At 34.2% G+C, this 16,365-nt stretch overlaps 1 protein-coding gene across 14 annotated transcripts in view; it reads right to left on the reverse strand.

Annotated features, from left to right (window-relative positions):
• Window positions 1-6,920: 6,920 nt before the first annotated feature.
• Window positions 6,921-16,365, reverse strand: part of ANO5 (anoctamin 5) — a 71,183-nt gene continuing 61,738 nt past the window's right edge. For 13 of the 14 annotated variants that reach the window (XM_026706428.2, XM_087921257.1, XM_087921254.1 and 10 more), the window contains 3 exons: window positions 15,532-15,713; window positions 13,513-13,618; window positions 6,921-10,250 (listed from right to left, as the gene is read on the reverse strand). In XM_026706428.2, coding sequence (XP_026562213.1) covers window positions 10,020-10,250; window positions 13,513-13,618; window positions 15,532-15,713 — 519 coding nt within the window. In that variant the 3' untranslated portion in view covers window positions 6,921-10,019. The remainder of the gene's footprint in view (window positions 10,251-13,512; window positions 13,619-15,531; window positions 15,714-16,365) is intronic. The other variant, XM_026706402.2, reaches the window with a different exon arrangement.

Genomic DNA, 16,365 nt, shown 5'->3' on the forward strand with positions numbered 1-16,365 from the left:
ACCTGGTTTAGCAAAGGGGGAAAAAAGTCCCAATACATCATGGGACACTGCCATGACGCTGCAAATTTGACACCCCTGCAGTAGAGAATTATTAGAAACTTGCTTGCTTTAAATAGGTTTTGTGAATCGAATATGATAATTTGGGTACTCTGAGAGACATAACCAATGCATAGTCAGTTATGCGGGAGTCTAATGACCTTGCTTGTTTAGTTGATCAATACTGATTATCTGCTATGAAGTTCGTGTCTACCCTTAGTGGCAACATAAGGATAGTTCTTCTCAGAATGATCTATTCCCAATCTGGTCCTTCAGGTGTTCCGCTCAGTCACTCATTATTGCTATACTTGCATCCATCCAACTTGCTGTTGATTGTCTGTTTTCTTTCCACCTTTTCAAGCATTATACACTTCTCAAGAGGCTTGTAGAGTTAGACTGGATGGATTTCAATTTGTTACACCCAAGCTGTGGACAACTTCCTTGAAACATCTCTCTCTTATACACACACACACACACACCACTTACATAAATACATACAATCTTGTAGATTCTTACCCTATTTGACTTGTAGCCTCTGTCCAGAAGATTATTAGAGATACCTCAATTATCATCATTAATCTCTCTTGAGGAGAGGATACAAACATCTCCTTGCTTAAAGATGCCTTTATTTGATCTCTCAGTTATGGGCAGCTATAGATTATAAGCCATTGTTCAATCTTCTGTAATTATTGTATATTCAGAAATCTTTAGCTAAAACATTTAACCAGAAGCATTTATCACCTATGAAGTATGCTGTCAGGCTTCTCTTGAGACATTCTTGGACATACATACATGCATGCATGCATGCATGTATGTATGTATATGTGTATAATTATCTTTAAATCTTTATCTAGGGCTATATTTTTCATTCTTACAAAACAAAATCACTACAGATTAAAACAGTCTAATGTAGCAAAAAAAAAAAAATCTGCCATACCTTCTGCTGTCCATGACCTTGTGATGTTCCTACCTATCTTCCTTAACCCCCACTCTACTCTTACAATTCACTCGCTCTTCTCAGGTCATGGTGCACATGTCCAGTCACATTGCCTCACCCCCAATAATACCCTGACAAGCACTCTCCTCCCCCTTCCCTGCTCCACAAGTGATCCAACTCCACACCCATCCAAGTACTTGGTAGTGTCAAATCAAAGCCAAAGGGGTAAGGAGGAAAAAAAAATTGTTAATGTTACACTAACTTGAATTAGACTAGCAAAAAAGCATCTTATACTAAAATGAGCTTTTTCTACATCTTCTCCCAGGTGTTTTTATTCAGCACTTATTCAAAACATTGTCTTCCCTCATGAAGACACTTCTAAGAAGATGACATGTTGCAAGATAAGCGAACATTTGTCATTTCTGAACTGCACGTAATATACATGTTGAGATTATTTAACAATAAAAAACCCAGCACTATATGCATCTCTGGAAAAAAAATAACTTTGTTCTTTCATTTTAGTTTGGACACCAAGATTAGTATCTGGGAGAACTCTTTCAGGCATCGTTTGTCAGAATTCCATTTATCTTCTTCCCACCAACCATATGTGGAGAGCAGATTCACATTTTATGCAGCTGTTCTGTCTACTGCAACTATGTACTGCAGATACATAACACACAGAATTTCTAAACACCCAGTGGATATGTGCAGAGCTGGAGGGAAGTTGCTTAGCTTACTCAGAGCTGCTTGAATTTAAAGTAGCCACATCACCTGAAAAAGACAAGTCCACAATAACACTGCAGAAAACTTTCACCTCTCTTTGGTCGATAACGCTAAAAGCAGAGGTAGATAGATGTCTCTTCCTTCTCTCCATTATTGCCATCATTCATTGTAGATGAAGCTGGATGAGAAACTAGACAGCAATAGGTAGATTTGATAGAATCATTATATAGGTCTGAGGATCAAGAACAACTTATGAGGGAATGGGTAAGAAATAAATAGGATTGGACTTCCAGGTTTAGCCTCCTTACTAACGGACCATAGATCGTGACTCTCTGTGGCTATGGTCCGTGTGCTTTCATTGGAGAGCCCCGATTATCACGATTAGGGGCTGAAGCTACCTTGGAAGGGTGGTGGAGTAAGGAGAAGCTGCAAGCCAGGTTGAGGGGAGCTGCATCTCCCCTCCTGAGCTTGGTCTTTTCCCCCGCAAAGATGACTGCAGTGGTGGTTTAAAATGGCCACCCTGAAGAGGAGGACTCAGCTGGACTAAGATTTGTACAGGAGGGAAGAAAGTGGTGGATAACATCTGAACCAGGACAACTGGGTGATACAACTTAAAAAGAACCCCCGGGTTAAGGTAACATGGAATTTTTAAGAAAAGAAAAGTGAGCAGCAAAATTACAAAGGGACAGGGGGGAAAAAAGAAAATATTTTTGACAACTAAGCGGGGCTTCGAACCGGGAAAGGAAGAAGCTGGAACTAAAGATTTAACTAAATTGGACTAAAATATTTTGGCAACAAACAGGCATAAAACAAAGCTGGACTTAAGATTGTCAAATAATAATAATAATAAAGTTTACAAATTGGAGACTGGACTGTGCTGGAATATTGAGGTTTGAAAAACCCTAAATAAAAAAAATAGGGGAAAAAGGTGAAGACTTTGTACAATGGAGAGTGCCACCTTCTGACAAAAACTTGAGCTCAAACAAAAGGGAAAGCATCCTGTTTCTGAATGAACTTGTGTGGATATAACGTTAAAGAAATATTGAAACAAAGTAAGAATCTTAGAAAATGAAAGCAGAACCAGAATAAAGAAAAAAGTGAGGAAAGACTGACTGTGGGATTGACTGATACTTTTGGTATAGACCCTGGGCTGGAATAATTGAGAACTTTAGAAAATTGAAAGAAGAAAGAAGGAAAGTAAAAGTGTTTTTGTGGACTTTAATGATCATAAAATACAAGAGTGTGTAATGATGATATCGCTTCGGGAATTAAAAATGGAACTTAAAAACATGAGAGAATTACTACAGGAAAGAGGCAAATCACTTTGTTTTGTGTTAGAAAAAATGGAAATGGCGATTGAAGAACAAGAAGAGCTTCAGAGGAGGAGGAGTCGACTCAAGGAGAAGACATCTTAAATAGACAATTAATACAAAGAACACTACAAATACGTGGGGAAAGAAGGTTAAAAAGCTGAGATTTAAGAAGGCAATCAAAAGTGGGAATACCTGTGAAGTTGGGAAAGGCAGAAAGACCCAGCAGAAAAGGGGAAAGGAAGATATTAAGAAAGAGAGGGATATAAACTGGAATGAGAAAAGATATGGGGAAAAGAGGGGGAGGAGAAGCAGTAAGAAACAGGTGCATGAAATAAAGAAATACGGAAATAGTAAAATGTTGAAAAGAAATTGTTTTTTTTAGAGATAATGGTTGATGAATTAAAAAGGGATTCTGCCGGGTGGCAAGGAGTAATAAGAATATTTCTGCAATTAAAAATATTTAGAAAATCGGGTAATATAGATACTGATAACTCTTATTAAAAATTAAGGGTGGGGGGAATATGCTGCGGAATCCAAATGAAAAGATGTAATGATTATTATTGTAACTTCTTAAAAATAATGGTTTATTGGGAATCAAGATGAAGGAATAAAGGTATATTTTAACCATTGAGGTGTCACACTCAAAACAGTAAAAGGGGGGAAACCTATACTTGTTTTTTTTTCTTTAGTGTTGAAACTTGTATTAATCTAGAATATGTAATGGAAAGGGAATATGACAGACTAAAGAACCAACTAAATTAATAAGTTAATATAGACTATTAAAAGCAAGGAGAGACATTGGTAACTTTTTATTATTATTATTATCATTATTATTATTATTATTATTATTATTATTATTATTAGGCAAACACATATTGTTTATCTTTATTTTTAAAATAAATATTAAAGGATTATACTTGAAATAATTGAAATGAAACAAAAAGATGTTTCGATTGAGATTAATGAAAGAGGCTAGAATTAATGTGTTTATTTCTCTCCTTACTGAAAATTTGGAATGGAAAAGGTAATAAAAGAATTAAGTATGCATATATGAATGTATAATTGCTGTCATATTTGTATGTAAAAGTGATGACCAGGAAATATGTTGTCCACTAAAAAGAGATCTTTGTTTTTATGTGAAAAACTGTTAAAATTTGTTTGTTTGTTTTTAAAAAAGAAATAAATAGGATTGTAATTCTGTGGCATTGCTTCTTCCATTGTCACAGATCCAGAATTTGGGATTTAAGGCAGAAATGGAACGAAGAAATAACATAGCCCTAAAACATATATTGTAAGAATCCTATTACTTTTATAAGTAGACAATAAAGAACACTATCCAGAAATAGCTTCTTCTACAATGTGAACAGAATCACTTCTGTACCATGTAAAATTTCACTACTTTGCTGCAAGTTAGATTTGTAGTTCTCATTAACCACAATATATCTAATTTATTTCCCTAATTGGGGGAATCATTAGGTTAATTTGTCTAATACTAATTCATTAACTCCTAAAGTGTATCAACTTCACCTACATGCCTTGCATATTTCTTTGGAGAATTTCATTAACATACATTACTGTGCAGTACTATAAAATCCCTTATGTATTTTGATTTTTTATGGTATGTTTTGAATAATGGAATCTTAATGTCTTACTATATTAAGTCAGTGTTCATAGGAATCTGGTATCATTCCCCATGTAGTTATTTGAACATAACTATTATTCCTGAAACAAATTGGCACTGAGCAAATCTTTCAATAGATGCTTTGTTCATGTTCTTTTATGTTCTAAAAGTTCTTTTGAAGGATTTGCACAAATTTTATCCATATATAATCTAGAAGATTAAAATATTATTGGTGTTTTCTAAGGTATTCCTTAACTATGCCTAGCAACTGCCCTTCTAATTATGTTAAAATTATGCTTTGTATTAGAAATACTATAAACAGAAAAGTGTTATCAGTCAGATAAATAGAGCACAGTATCTTCCCTCATCCCTCTGTAATTGGCAGAGAAACAAAGGAAATACTATTTTAGCTATTTTCCTTCATTATTCTCTTGGGCATGGATTGATTTTCTCTGTTTTATAATGAAAGAATCAAGAGAACAGCATTCAGAGTAATGCAAGTGTATATTAGTATCGTCTTGCGGACTTATTGCCCTGACCAACAGCTATCAGACCTATGGTCTGGTGATATAGCTAGTTGAGATATTTTAGATCATTTTTCCTTTAATTCCAGTCATCATGAAAGCTCACTGCTTTTTCAAGGATGGGCAGAAATGCCTCACAACTAGGAACAGGGAAAAGGATTACTGAATCATAGGCAGGAGTCCATCAAAAGTTGGGATGATAGCTGCAACTACATGTATTACACACATTGAGTTGGGCAGGGCTCTGGACAATAGCAGCTGCCATTTTGATGTTTACCTCCCCTGCAAGGGCCCTGATCTTAGTTATCTCTAGTTCTTCATTACCTAGAAGGATCATCGTAAGGACGTTTTTGCAAAGATTAACATTTAAAATACACCTACCTATTTAGAACATGACTGCAGTGCACAACATTCAGCTCTGGGTACCGTGCTAAAGCCCTTTCTAAAGTTGCCGCAGAGCTATAATAGCAAAAACTATAGATTTAGTTTCTCACTGCCACAGAATAATCTGAACTTATTTGCCACTGGGAGAAATGGCAAATCCTCCCTACCCCGCAAAAAACTTATCGATAACTGAGTTACATTTTGAATCCCATTGTTAGCAAGAAATTCCACAGGCTGTATTGCAGATCTTATCATGATAACAACTTATGTATATATTAGAAGATTTATATGAAAGCAATCTCTTTAGCTAAAAAGCAAATATATCTGGAATCTATATATCATGTCCTGTATATTATTTATTCAAGGAAAGAAACATACCACATTAATATGAAATATGTGGTGGTATCTTTAACTTTACGTGGATTTTACCTGAAATTTACCCACACTTAAGAATTGTGAAATGTAGCGTTTTTCTGAGAAATAGCAATTGTTTTAAGAGATACATGGATTTACAAAAGATGTATGTGTATTATTCATGACTGGGTCAAGATTAGGTCCAACGTGCACTAAAGAATATCCATATGTATTCTGCTTAAATGTGGAATGAGCTCAATGCAGTTTGGATAGGATATCAAATCTGAGCCACAAAAAAACTGACTGATCATTAGAGGACAGCAAAGCAGTACTTGAAAGTTAACTTTGCAGAACAAAATTGAGATATTTTCAACCTATCATAAAATGGTATTTGCACAGTATGGTGTATGAGCCATGGGACAGTATGCATTAACAACAAACACAAGATGGAGGCAGGAAATTTGTCTACCACAATCTACACTAAAATTGTGCTAGTAGATGATAAAAAGTATTTAACTGGTAAAAAGACACTGACAAAAGTGTACTATGAATGCATGTTTAAGGCTACATAAATATGGGTGACACTAGAAGGAAGCAGAAAGATATAAGCAAGTTGAATTCTGGTGCTAAGATAATTCAATCAATTGAATTTTTGCAACCTGGCTCTGGTAGCCCTAAAACTGGCACCTTACTCTTTTCATTCTTTTAATTTTTGGCAAATTCATGCTACTCATTGAATCAGCATATAGCTGACTTCTGTAGTCCAGAATTCTGGAAGAGATGCCTCTAGTTGCAATTCCATACACACAAGAAAGCGACTATCAGTGAACATAATGGGACTTATTATAGACAATAATGTATAGATTCAAGGAATAAAGTCATAGCACTTATGTACAAATTAAAAACCAATTACTTTTTTTCCCAAATGAGCCAAGGAAATAATTGTTCAAAAACGTGGTGCACTATATAGATACTGCTCTGGCTTTGGTACACACTTATGACTCAAACAGTAACAGCAAGCCATGCAATAAACATTTTCAGAATAAATTTATTTTAAACATTGTTTACCCATTCCCCTGCTTTCAGTGACCCTGGACAGAGAAACAATAAGAGTCTGCTTCTGTGAAAATGATCTGAACTTGTGAAATAACAACATATGGTGGAATATGACACAACCACATACTATTTCATTCTTCCTCTTTGCATCTCATTCCTTTAAAAAAACTCAGAGTAATACAAAATGTTTAGAATGGCACATTAAAAAGTCAAACAAATCCTACAAACGTTTCACACCTGAAATACAAAGAGAGTTTTTAATAATTCATGAAACTAGGATAGTGTTAAATGTACTGTTTGCTCCATAAAGTATTATGACAAGGATTTAGATATGGCATTGATACAAATAGTGCATATTGTCCATTTTGTTTTATAAGAACTTTTATAAAGAAAGAAGCAGCGATGTTCAGTTATAAAGTGGGTAAGTTCATGGCTACATATATAGACATTTGGTGATTGCAATGCATTCTTTGGCAAACTGAAATTCACATTACGTATTTTTATCTTATCCATGCATATATATATATTTGCATTAAAATGGTATTCTTTAGTACATTAAACTAATCATAAATAATCACAAAAACAAGGCTGTTTAAGGATGATAAAAATTTGATTCAAAATCTGTGAAAGATGGTAAGGTTAGTTCTCGATACAATTCAAAAGACAATAATTATTGTCATACTATTTTCCCAAACATACATCCAACACTGTAAGTTATGCACTGATTCAATGACCTATGCATAAATAAGATACTGGATGAGAGGATGATGATTACTGACATCCAATCTTAGGCAACTGGTTATCCTGAACAAACAAGTTATAGCATAAGCCAAAGATTTTATGTATTTGCATATGAAAAAAGATGGAAGATTCTGCAATATATTGATACCAATTTTGAAATCTGTTTTGAAATCCAAATATATTGCTCTGAAGCTATGTTAATATTATTCAAAACCTATAAAATGATTCGATTCAGAAAAACTTGAGTGAAGAAAATTAAATGACATCCAGTATCATTGTGCATAGTCATTTTTGGATTTATGCAGCACTGTATGCATAAAACTGGGAATAATGCTATGTTTATTAATCAAAAAGAACATTTTCATTGATTAAATATTTTCCATTTAGTATTTTGAAGGTATATTTTACTATCAGAAATAGAAATTCTGATTCACATGCGGACTGTCATTTCCAATATTTAACAGCTGACTAATACAAATACTTCATCATGATGAAATATGATGTCCAACATGCTTCATTTTGACTGACAAATCCAGTAATGTTTATACACCTTTGATTACAATTCAATTGCATTATAAAGAATTAACTCGACTGGAAGTTTGCAAAACTTGCTCCTGTCTGGATAAGTTACTGATCGGCATGATTGAATATAAAAGCTGTTATCCATGTGATACCTGTGAACTGATTTGTACATCACATTATGCTATATGATTAAGAGAACTAACATTTTCACATCCATTCTTTGTTACTTAAGTGAAAATACACAAGGCACTGGCAATAATAGCAATAAGCAATGGCAAAATAGATTTGGCTATAAAATTGTAGTGAATTTACAAAAATAGTTGCAATTCTTTAAAAGTATATAACAAAACAAGGAAACCAAACGTAAAAGGCTTATAATTATTTTCACATACATAAGACACATAAAACTGATAAATAAGACAATAAATCGGCAAAGTTGTTTAACATACCCTTCTAAGGATACGTTCCTTTACAATATTTAAACAATCATGATTTCTTAGAATTGGGACTCTGACTACAACAATGTGCATAACTTTTCATTCATTAATTACTAAGGATACATACTCTTTACAAAGAAACAGATCAACTTTTAAGGCAGAGTCACAAGAAATGGCTTTGCTGATAGCCCTTCTTTAGGTATCTAAAAATATGCTATTTTAATATTTAATTATGTTAAAATAGCATATTAGTGGACAAAAATCATATCAATTCAGTGGTTTGGGTTTTTATCAAATAATCTCCAGCTAAATTTCACATTAATTTTAGTTTTAAGTTTTGATTTAGAAGGTAATCAAATTCTAATTGTACCCTATTGAAAAATAATCTATAATGTAATTATGTGAGCCTTTAAAAGCAGGCAAATAGATTGTCCATCTCAAAAAGGCATTTAAAGGTGCATAGTCGTGCAACAGAAATGTATTCATGATATGTGTAAGATTTTCCAAGTATTAAATGCTTGAATACTTAATGAAGACCAAAGCTTAAAAAGAACACAATAGCTCCTATGGGAAAGGAGAGAATTACAGAATAGTACTTCTTTAATACTGAGCAAGGCGTCTGATTTTCTAACATTATGTTTTATCTATCTCTTGGAAGAAACTTTCCCAAAAAGCTTCTCTAATATATATGTACTTGCTTTGCTAAATCGTCTCAATTCTCAAAGCTAATGATTATTAATAGGCTGATTATGACTTTAAATTTAGGAAGAGGTATATTAAAATGAGTAAGGGCAACCATAATATGTGATGTTCTTTAAAATCCCAAGACATTGATAAAATAACACAATTTCCTTTCCATCTATAGCACCATGCAATAAGTGGAAGACCTCACATCAGACTCTTGGCCTTATCATTTGATTTATACATGCATTCATAAAAATCCGGGTTGGAAGAATTTTGTCTCTTTCTTGGCAACTCTCCAAACCTAATGAGGGAAAGTCCTTTTCAGTCTTGGCAGTTTATGACTTTGAATTCCTGCTTATAGCACAGAAATCTGGGAACTATTCATCACAAAAACACTTAAGATAATAGTATTTCAAAGAAAGCATAATCACACAAAGTCAAGGCAGTGGAAGAGAGAATGCCATGCCTTAAACTGAAGCCTTTCAAAGTTAAAGAGCCCAAATAAAGGGGGAAAAGGATCTGTTGACTGCCCAACAGTCAAACCGTATTGTCTCCTTCCTAAATATTTTTAGGAAGTAGATTGGTTACAAATACCAGAAAATTTTCAAGGCATACTATGGATAGAGCTCATTGGATATTCTGGACAACAAACTTTCACAGGCTGGGATTCCAGGCAAAGTGTCACTCTTAGAGTTCCATGGCTTCTGATAACTCCACTATTCCTTCACTAGCTAGAACTTCCTTTTCCATGCTGGCACAGGTCCTACCTTCACATAACTTCTGTTTCAATTTATTGAGTTCGTACTCATGTAAGATTCTTTGTGTTAAGTACTTCTCACGTTTTATTTTGGCCTTCACCTCAGATGGGACATCTGGAATCATCCAGGCCACAAAAAATTTTACAATGAAAACAACATGCTGGAAGAAAACACAAAAGAGAAAAACACATAAAAAGAGGTTATGGAAACATGGCGTCACTTCTCCATCATTGTTTTGAATGTTTGCAATGTGCGCTTGGAAAAGTGAAGTTTAGCACCTCTCTAACATGAAACAAATATTCATGCTTTTGCCATTGCCAATTTTAATGCACCAATTTTAATGTACCAGTGAATTGGTTGAATGTGGTACAGTGATTTATAAAAGAAAAGTTCATACTGCCATTGCAATTTACCTTGAATCAGTAAAACTTAAATGGACTCTCTCATTTAAAAGCACTTCTTACAGAGATCTTCACTCACAAAATAGAAGATACAAGTTTTGAGGTCCAAGTTCAATGTAACAATAAAATGCCATGTTACATATGCTAAGAGCAAATTTAGTTGTCTAAATACCAATCTTTATGTAGTAAAATAATCATGAATAAAAGAAAAAAGATTGTGGAGAACCCATGAGCTTCCAGAACAATGCATCTGTAAGTGCATACATGGTAGCTGTTTATAGATTTACCTGTTTCATATATTAATGGAGGACTCTAAAAGAGTTCACATGTTTGGTGACTTTAACATTTTGACCAACTGATGAGAGAAGTCAGAACAAAGGAGGCATAGAATTGTGGGTGCCAAAATGACATATACAGTGATGTCATCATGCAAATTCTGCCTTTATGTATTTGCATTCAAACATAATCATGCATATTTTGTTTCCTTTGTCCTTTTCCCTTACTGCCTCCACTAATGAAAAACACTATGATAGCCCGTAAATTGCATGGTTAGATAGTTAGAAGCCTATGCAAAAATAATCCAAATGTAACTTTTTGTCACAAGTTTCATTTCAAATATATTATTTACCAAGCGCCTGAAATATTTTGTAGTATGCATGTGTGTGTGTGTGTGTGTGTGTGTGCGCGCGCGTGCGCATACAACATTTATACAGTATATATATTAGTATGTGTGTGGGTTTATGCATGCAACATTTTTTGGAAATGGTTTGTCATGCTGCTTCCTAAAGCTGAGATATAATGACTGGTCCAAGTCATCTAGTTGACTTCCAGGACTAGAAATCTAGCTTCCCCATTATTAGTCTGGTACCTTAACCACTAAACCAAACTGTCTATTTATTTATTTAACTATTTTTTTACTATTCATACATATACACATGCAAGTTCTTGTTTGATTCATGCATCATTGATGGTGTACAAGTTGCACTAGTTACCAGTCAGCTTCTGGCTGCAATTCAGGATGCTGGTAATCACCTATAAATCCCTTCATGGAATAATGCCATATTTTTTTAAGGGACCACCTAACTCCGGTTATTTCTTTCTATCTGGTATATCTGGGAAGCATGAGTGTATTCCAGGCCGCCTCTGTTAAACATGATCATCTTGTGGGACCAAGAAATGTGCCCTTTTTGTTGCAGCCCCTCTGAAACAACACCCAACAACACTCTGGAACAACACCCAAATCCCACACCCAAGATATATACGGCTGCCACTACTCAAGTGTTCTGAAACTCTCTTAAAATGTAGCTCTGTTCTCAAGAGGTTTTGTGATGCCTATTGAATTTTGTTTTTATATTTTATTTAAGATGTTTTATTTAAGATGTTAAGAAGTCTTATTTCTTAAATTAAGTATTTTAAATATTGTTAAGCCACCAGGGTGTTTTTGGAGTTGGGAGGCTGCAAAATCCAGTACAGACCTAGCTTTTGTAGGTGCTTAGAAAGTAATAGTATATAATTTAACAATAATTAGTAAGTGGTTAATAGTAATGAACAAGAAGTAAAAATGAAATATTACTTTTGTAATTTATTGACTTATAATTTCCAGGTTTTACAATTACCCATTCATAACTGGGCAGTTTTAAGTAACTGATTACTTCATAATTAAGGATCAAGTTGTACCAAGATTTCAATTCACATATTATCAAATGCAGCCTTCCACTGATCTGGGCTTTATTGCAGAGTGACTACATCAGGGGTCTTCAAACTTGACAGCTTTAAGATTTGTGGACTTCAACTCCCAGAATTCCTCCTCCAGTCATGTTAGTTCAGGAATTCTGGGAGTTGAACTCCACAAGTTTTAAACTTGCCAAGTTTGAAGAACCTTGGGCTAGATGGAAGCCTCTCCTCAGTGAAAAACAGATGAAAGCCCGCTTAGAGTTTGTTCCTCACAGTCTGAGAGTCCTTCAGGTGCTTTTTCTACAAACTCCTGGGCTTTCATGTATTTTGCACTGATGAGAGGCTTCCATATAGCCACTCTTCCATAAAGCCCAGATCGGTGGATGGTTGCAGTGATGGTTGTCCTTCTGGAATTCTGTCCCATCTTTGTACAAGTTCTCTAGACCTCAGTCAGACTGATCATTGGGTTCTGGGTCACTGCTCATACTAAGGCTCTTCTCTCCCAATTGCTCAGTTTGACCAGGTGACCAGCTCTTGGAAGAGTCCTGGTTGAGCCAAACTTCTTCCATTTGAGAATTATGGAGGCCACTGTGCTCTTAGAAACCTTCAATGCAGCAGAAATTTTTTTGTAGCCTTCCGCAGATCTGTGTCTTTCAATCATCTTATCTCTGAATTCTGCAGGCAATTCTTTTCACCTCATGGCTTTTGCTCTGCTACAGTACTCACTGTCAGCTGTGAGGCTTTCTATAGAGAGGTGTGCACCTTTTCAAATCACATCCAGTCAATTTAATTTACCACAGGTCAACTCTACTCAAGGTGTAGAAACATGTCAACAACAATCAAGAGAAATGGAAGGCCCCAGAGCTAATTTTCATGTGTTGTTTCAAAGGGTCTGAATACTTATGCCACTGCGATATTTCAGTTTTTTCTTTTTAATAAATTTGCAGACATTTCTAAAATTATGTTTTCACTTTGTCATTATGGAGTACTGAATGTAGATTAATGAGGAAAAAAATGAATTTCAACAACTGTAGAATCAGGCTGCAGCATAACAAAATTGACAAAAGTGAAGGGGATCTGAATACTTTCTGAATGCACTGTATATAACATATATACCTTTCACTATAACTCAGCATTGATACTCTAGCACAGGGATGTCAAACTCATGTTGTCACGGCTGCATCACGTGACATATCAGAACTTTTTTTTCCCTTTGCTAAACCAGGCGTGGGAATGGCCACGTGATGCATCCAGGCCGTGGGTTGGAAGTTTGATAGCCCTGCTCTAGCATATTGATTTTAGGAGAGGAACAGAAGAACTTAATAATAATTATAAAAACCATTTTACCTCCATAATAATTATAAAAGCCATTTTTGCAGCCAGGATGTGCCAGAATTGCATTGTATGCATGTACTGCTTCTCATGGTCTGGTGGATATCGATAATCCCTGTACCTGTTGAATATAAACATCTAAAGGTGAGCGGCTACCCTGAAACACAGAAGATTACAATAGTTGTGGCATTTACATTCACATAAAGCTGTCAGTTAGGAGGACTTTTGATCCCGATTTTATTGTTTTGTTTTTTCAGTACAAAATCTGACTCATGTTTCTCATTTGTTCAGGCATAGCAAACGCCAAATGTGAAAATATATTTACAGGGAGAAAAAACTACAGATATTAAGAGAGAGGATAAGGTGAACTGGATAAAACAGTATGAAACATGGGGTGGCATAAATGATCAATAGAATACAAGACTAGTAGTAGGCTCTACAGTACAAACTGAAAATAAAAAAAATTGCTAAAAGACAATCAAATGTATTGCACAGGACAAATGCATGACCAGGAAAGAAATAGAGATGGTGGTCATAGAAAGCTACACTCATAAACACGGCAACCCTTTCATGTTACACTAAAATCCATTGGGAAAAACCACCAAAAAAAATCATATAATTATTGAAATGCTATCTTCTATCACACATAATGAGGCATCTGTTGGACAAGAATGCTGGAGAGAAAGGAAACTGAGACCACAAGGGAATATCTATGCTTAAAAATAGTACACCTATAAATTATCGTTGCTTAGACTCTGGAAAAATGCACTGTGCAACAATCATCCATCTCATGTGCATTTCTTCTTAGAGCAGCTTGAAATTATAGAAGAATAATCAAGATAGTTCCATTAAAAAGTGCAAAATGCATCGGGAATGTATTTCCTTACATTTTCTGTACTATACTAGAAAAAAATGAAGTTTTGTTTTGACTACACTTAATGGTATAAGCTAGAATCAGTCTGGCAGTTCAGTAAACTTGTTTGCAGAGGGAGGGGGAGAGAGAGAGAGAGAGAGAGAGAGAGAGAGAGAGAGAGAATTGATGTGTATGATTTGATTGATTTGTATGGTTGTGTGCTTTTTTTTTACTGATAGGTGGGATATCTGCAGAACAGACTTGCAGTGTGCAATGTTTAAATTTTAGGAGGGAGGGGTTGTTATTATTTTGTAATAGATTTTTAAAATATGATTTAATTTTTAAAGGTAGGGTGTCTTTAAAATATAATAATTTTCTCATATATAAAAGCATAAGGATGTATCATTATTATCATTAGATTGATTTATGATGATATAATGAATGTTATAATAAATATATGGGTAAAATGTTGTATTTCTCTCATAAAATGAAAGAATAATAGTTATAGTCAAAAATAATGATTAACAATGATAAATAACATAGATAGATAGATAGATAGATAGGTAGGTAGGTAGGTAGATAGATAGATAGATAGATAGATAGATAGATATGTAATAATTTTCTTAATTCAGTATACACCAACTCTATGTATTTTGTTGTAGTTTACGAGAGCAAATATGTTGTTTTGACTTCTGGAGGAAGAAGAACAACAAACTGTAGAGATTAGCTTGAGGAGATATAACCTTTTTATCAATATTTGTCTTCTGGCTGTGGAGACTGACATGAGTTACAAATTCAAGCCAAGAATAAACATAAATCATGGTTTGTAAACTAAGTTTAAACTCTGTGGTCATCAAACTAATGTCTATTATCTGAAATGAATTCAGATAATTAAATGGAACAAGTTGTATCTTAACTTTACAACTGAATTAAATTAATTAAAGATTCAAATAATTACATTTCCCTATTCCCATAATTGATATTTCTTATATTAATTACTATATATGCATCATGTGTGCAATAATCTCCACTGTCACACATCTGATGGCTTAGACAGTTCATAAAGGTGTCAACATAATACATGTATAAAGATCAGAAAATCACAACTGATATTACAACAGGTGTAATTATTATTATATTCATATCAATATAAAGCATAAAATGGAAGAATTGCAACTAACCTGCAACTGGTAAATTTGCCTGTATTCTGTTCAGGTTTGTGTTTTTCAGGAAAATCTGATATTTGGAATACTGAAAGGCTATTATTAATGTATCCAGACATGGGTAAATCAGGATCCGCAAAATAGGCATAATAGTATACCAATCGAGGAATCATATCAGATGTGAAGGCTACAATAAATGCCTGCAAAAACAATTGGTTATTTATGTTAATTTAGATATATCTTTGTATGTTCTATGCATGTTATCTGATTAACTACTGGGTGACAAAAGATAAAGTGGTTTACAATTAGATATACTGCATGTCATATCTACATTAATGTCTCAAATTGGCCACAACTATTGGCTTTGAAGATTTAACAGCTTTTTGTCCACATGTACCCATGCTTACCATTAGTGACCTAAAGTAATTACACCAGGAACAGAAGAGAAACAATAACTTCACAACATGAAATAAATCTAATCTAATTTTAAAGCCTAAGAAAACACAAAAACTTGTTTCCAGCTTCAAGGACATTAAGAGTAGGAGATTGATGAGCTCCTTCCTCAAGTGATTTTTACCAGATCGGTTGGAGAGATAACTCTTGTTTGCTAACAGTGTTGGCATTAATTTTAACTTTGTGTCTCAGTATTTGGAAAGTTTATTTTACTTCTGTTATTTCCCTGAGCATCTAGCTGAACATAAAAGTAGATACAAACTGAATTAATCAATGTGTGATCTGAGTCATTAAAATCAGAAGCAAGGGCTTGGAACTTCAGTTCTAAAAAAATAATGAGATATGATTTATTCACGAATAAATAAAGTGCAGTTGAAGTTAATTTCATCTAGATGGAAA

This window comes from Pseudonaja textilis, chromosome 1, assembly GCF_049901715.1.
Source record: "Pseudonaja textilis isolate UNSWEBS1 chromosome 1, rPseTex1.2, whole genome shotgun sequence".
In the NCBI taxonomy this organism is placed as follows: Eukaryota; Metazoa; Chordata; class Lepidosauria; order Squamata; family Elapidae; genus Pseudonaja; species Pseudonaja textilis.